This window comes from Nipponia nippon, unplaced genomic scaffold (genome assembly GCF_047370975.1).
Source record: "Nipponia nippon isolate SJK-2023a ecotype South Korea unplaced genomic scaffold, ASM4737097v1 scaffold_6, whole genome shotgun sequence".
In the NCBI taxonomy this organism is placed as follows: domain Eukaryota; kingdom Metazoa; phylum Chordata; class Aves; order Pelecaniformes; family Threskiornithidae; genus Nipponia; species Nipponia nippon.
The window spans coordinates 20,630,835-20,635,465 of record NW_028262380.1 but is presented as its reverse complement, the minus strand read 5'-3'; the positions used below and the strand labels follow the sequence as shown (position 1 = coordinate 20,635,465).

Genomic DNA, 4,631 nt, shown 5'->3' with positions numbered 1-4,631 from the left:
GCTCTTACCCCGACAGACGCCTGCAGGGGAGTTACGTGGCCGTTCTCAACAGCCTAATGCGACACTTCGGAGCTCAGGGAAAAAACAACCCAGGAACGGGTTCCTCACAGACAAGAAGTTTCTGGTGGGCTTCCCCCCCTGACGGCGGGAGGTCGCCGGCTGCCTGGGGAGCGCGGAACACGGAGGCCGCCCCCGCCGCGGCTCCGGGCAAAGGCCGCCGCGGGCCCGCGCCAGCCTCCGTACCTCTAGCAGGGGGCGGCCCGGGGGCCGAGGCCTCCCGCTGGCTGCGCCGGGCGGAGGCGGCCCCCGAGGGGGCTGCCCAGAGCACGGCAGCCGGCGGCGGGGCGGGCGCGGCCCAGCCTCCCTGAGGGGCGGGGCCCCGGCTCTCCTCGGCGGCTCATGCGCACTGCCTCCGCGCCGCTCCGGCGGGAGCTGAGCGGCTGGCGGGGCTCGGCTCGGCTCGGCTCGGCTCGGCGGCCGCGCCGGCGCTGACGGGGGAGCGGCGGCTGGAGCCCGCGCCGCCGGGAGCCCCTCGGCCATGAACGCGGAGAACTTCGGCTCCAGCGAGCGGCTGGTGACGGCGGCCTACGTGCGCCAGGGGGCGCAGGGCCGCCGCGCGCACGAGCTGCGCCTGCGGGCCCTGCTGGAGCAGGTAACCGGGGCCCTCCCCCCCGCCAGGCCCCCGAGCTCCGGGGCCGCGGAGCGGGGGAGAGCAGCACGGCGCCGCTCGCGGGCCTGGGCCCGCCCAGCAGCACGAGTGAGCCGCCCCCGCCTGTTCTCCGCCCGGCGGGGGCACGGCCGGAGCGTTCCCGCGCAGCCCCGTCGGCGCGCAGGCCTGCCCGCCCCCGCCGACCCGGGCCGCTGTGCCCGGCAGCTCCCGCGCTGGTTTTCCGGCCCCTTGCTCCCGCCGCGGCGGCGGGCCGCGGGCCGGGCGCGGCGGCTGGGGCCAGCTCGGCTGGCTGTACCGGGGTGGCGGAGACTGACGGAGCCCCGGGATGAAAGGGCACGTTGGGGCGTAGAACAGGTTGCCTTTGGCTGTGCGTTGGCTGAGAACGGCCCGGCAAACAGTTAAAGGATAGTAACATATTGTTACATGAGGTAAAAAACGATACTTGTAAGGTGCCAAAACAATATTTCTGTGTCTCCAACGTACAGAAATCACCAATGAATTCTCAGAACATCCCTAGTCACATCATCCACTGTTTCAAACTTCACTTTCGTACCGCGCTTCAGGAATGAATCAGTTTACTGAGTTCATTACTGTTACTGGGACATGTAAAAAAAAAAAGCCCCTGAACTGTTGAGCTTCGTGGTAGTAATGCTTCGTGGGTTTATGGGTACCTGTCCTCTGAGGACCTTTTCTGCAGTTTGCAAAGATGAGTGCGGTTCTTAACGCAGTAAAGAAGAGCACAAGAAAGAGCGTGTCTCTGGTTGCAGGCTTTGACATGTTATATTCTGTAAGTGGTTTCCTTACCTATTAGATAATAACTGGAAAGGAAAATATGCAGATAGGATGATGTGTTACAGGTGAAACTATATTTCCCTTCAGCTCATAATTAATATTTTTGGTTCTATAATACCCAGTTATCTCCCTTTCATCCAGTTTTCTCTGTTGAATTGCTGTAGTAGTAGATTCTTGTCTAGAGAATACATCAAATAATCTATAGTCTTCTAGGAAGTAATTAACATGTATGTGCCGCAGTGGTTTTGTGTGTACCTTAAAGAACACTTGAAAGTGAAAAATACCTGACTCTTTTAATATCAGGATATGCGAATGTAATTGCACTTAATATATGGAAAAATCATTATTTGACTTTTCTCTGAATACAGGTTTATAACATTACATAATATAAACCAGCATAATGAAAATACAAACTGCTGTTCAGTGTGGGAAAGAAGGGTAACATTCATCAAACAAGTTGCATAAAGTTTTGTTCATTTTTCATTTCCAAGTTTCATAGTTACCTTTATATTATTATTATTATTATTATTAAGGGAAAATGTCCTGAAGATGGATGGGATGAAAGCACCATTGAACTGTTTCTTCATGAACTTGCTATAATGGATAGCAATAACTTTCTGGGCAACTGTGGTGTGGGTGAGAGGGAAGGAAGAGTGGCATCAGGACTCGTTGCCCGAAGGCATTACAGGTACAAATTGTTGGCAATTTGAATTATTCAGATTTATTATTAATGCTTTCAGATGGCATATTGCGTCTTGTTATCTGAGACCTTGGTAGCATTTGAAAAGAACAATATAATGTGAATTGATACAACTTTCTGTGTTGAATTTTCATTAGTAACTCATTGGAAAGTCTTGAATGAAACAAAAATGTTTTGTCAGGGTTATGTCCTGTGTGCTGAACTGGTAGGAGCTTAAGACATTGAGTTGACTACATGTAAGGGAAGCAGAGATCTTCCTGTTTTAAAATAACCCATGCATTACTTGCTTTTTTCAACACTGTCCAGTTTTTTTTATCTGTATATTATTAAAAAACTACTGTGTATTGTAGTTGTAAAGTATCAAACATTCCTAGTGAACAGCTGTTTTTATTGTCTTGTATTCACTAATATCTTTATAATGTGATTAGTTGATATGCACATGAAAACCCAGTCTATCTATAATAGGTTTTATATGAAGTAAGGAGATCTATAAAGACAAGAGCTTTTAATAACTTGTAGCCCTTCTTACACTTGATGGGTATGTTGGGTGCTATAATTCTAGAGGTTTTGTGTTAATTTCTTTATAAATATACTTTTTTTTTTTTTTGCATAGAGTTCTGTGCCGAGTACCTTGCTGTGATGTTTTATCTAAGAGGAATGAAAAAAAGTGACATTTCCTGGAATGTTTCTCCTTGAAAGATTAGACAAAAACATATGAGAGACCAGAAATCTAGGAAGCTTTACCCTATGGAAGTTGAATTACTTAGGCTTAATGGCTTTCATAAGCCCTACAGTACCATGAAAAATTAATGAAGAAAGCCAGTAATACATCAGTTTGGCTTTTTTGTTTTCTGTGCTGCTCTCTAGTCTAGGATATGTGTGGTGAGGGAGGTAGAGGGGTCACACTGGGGAGAGTATCCGAGCAAGTATTGCTTTCTGACAATGCTGGAGAAAGCATGCCCAGCTTCTGGTACGAGAGAGCCTGGGCTGGCGTTTAGCTACTGTTGGTCTGATGCAGCTCTGTCTCCTGGCATCTCGCCTTCACCTAAGAGCGTCAGCAATAGCGAGGAAAGGCGCAGAGGTGTCCTCCACTCCACTTATTTCTGCAGTAAGTTTTACAGGTAACTTTGGGAGTGATGGAGGTAGCAGGAGATGGTTCTCAAGCTGTCTTTCCTTTCAGCTTAATAAATTCAAAGGGCCAGTCTTAGGGAGGGTTCCTCCTCAGGAACTGGGTACATATGTGCAGAAAAGAAAAAGTAGTAGTATGAGAAAGCTATAACGAACATAGCAGCAGGAACGAGGGAAGAAAATAATTTTGATGGAGTCAGGATTATGTGCAAGTTTCAATTAATTATCAAGCTATTATTGATTTCAACGTATAGCTTGAAATGGGTAAAAAATTTAAGCGGTAAAACTATGCTCCAGGAGGTCCTGAATTCCATACATTCATCAGACTGCATTTTACTCTATTCCTAAGACAAAAACAGAATTGAAGCCATCAATAGATGTGTGTTGTTACTAGCTTACTTGAGCAACTGCTGCATTTCAGCCATGGGTAAAGTCAGTTCTGTAAGCTTATATTTTATACACAATTTCAGGATCCTCCACTCCTGAAAGGTGCTAAATAATATCTAGCTTTTATAAATGCAGTTTATAAACATAATTTATAAACAGAATGCAGAGAGAGATGGTATTGCATGATGCATAATATTGAATAGTAGAATGAGGTAGATGAAGTGAAGATGTAGAAAAAGATGGGCAAGGTGATACATTAACCTAACTGTCTCTAAGGACGTTTTGTCACAGTGTGTATTATTTCTTTGCCCTGTGGAGATGAAGCATTTGTCAGGGGAGTATCTGCGTAATACCACTATGCCTATGGTATGCTACACTATAGGCAACTGATTTTTTTCTTGGAGTTGCGTGTCTGAACATGTCAGCATTTATAATGCTAATTCAACAGACATCCAGAAGTGCTGAGGTACACTTAAAAGGAAGCCTGCCAGATGCTAAAGGTCTTGCTACTATGGGTCTTCTCAAAGTTTTTACTAGCATACTGGAACATTGTTAATCTACTGTTAAAAAAAAAAAAAAGAAAATGACAATTTCATACGATTCTATGTAGTTTGTTATAATGGAACTCATCGTGGCAGATATTGATGTTGCATTGGTGCATAGGATACAGCATTTTCCACAATTGTTTATCAAATTAAATTATCTTCGGTCAGCAAGAATTATTGCTTTGGGATGTGAAAAAACTTGATGTATGTTTTCAACCTTTTTTGTTTAGGTTGATCCATGGAATTGGAAGGTCAGGTGATATTTCTGCAGTCCAGCCTAAAGCAGCAGGGTCTAGCCTTTTGAACAAACTTACTAATTCAGTAGTTCTGGATATTATAAAGCTGGCTGGTAAGTGTAAATCTGAAAATATCTTTCGTTTGTGGGGGCATGTCGTGGGTTCTTCATGTT

The 4,631-nt window shown here is 46.1% G+C and overlaps 1 protein-coding gene across 5 annotated transcripts in view; it reads left to right on the top strand.

Annotated features, from left to right (window-relative positions):
• Positions 1 to 11: 11 nt before the first annotated feature.
• SEPSECS (Sep (O-phosphoserine) tRNA:Sec (selenocysteine) tRNA synthase) overlaps positions 12 to 4,631 on the top strand; it is a 39,780-nt gene continuing 35,160 nt past the window's right edge. For 3 of the 5 annotated variants that reach the window (XR_015700166.1, XM_087738029.1, XM_087738028.1), the window contains exons 1-3: positions 12 to 652; positions 1,996 to 2,150; positions 4,453 to 4,571. Coding sequence is in view for 4 of the 5 variants with exons in the window: in XM_087738029.1 (XP_087594155.1) it covers positions 539 to 652; positions 1,996 to 2,150; positions 4,453 to 4,571 (388 nt within the window). In the remaining variant the exon portion in view is untranslated. Of the gene's footprint in view, positions 653 to 1,243; positions 1,458 to 1,995; positions 2,151 to 3,080; positions 3,284 to 4,452; positions 4,572 to 4,631 lie in introns of those variants that run through there. The other 2 variants (XM_087738030.1, XM_087738031.1) reach the window with 2 other exon arrangements.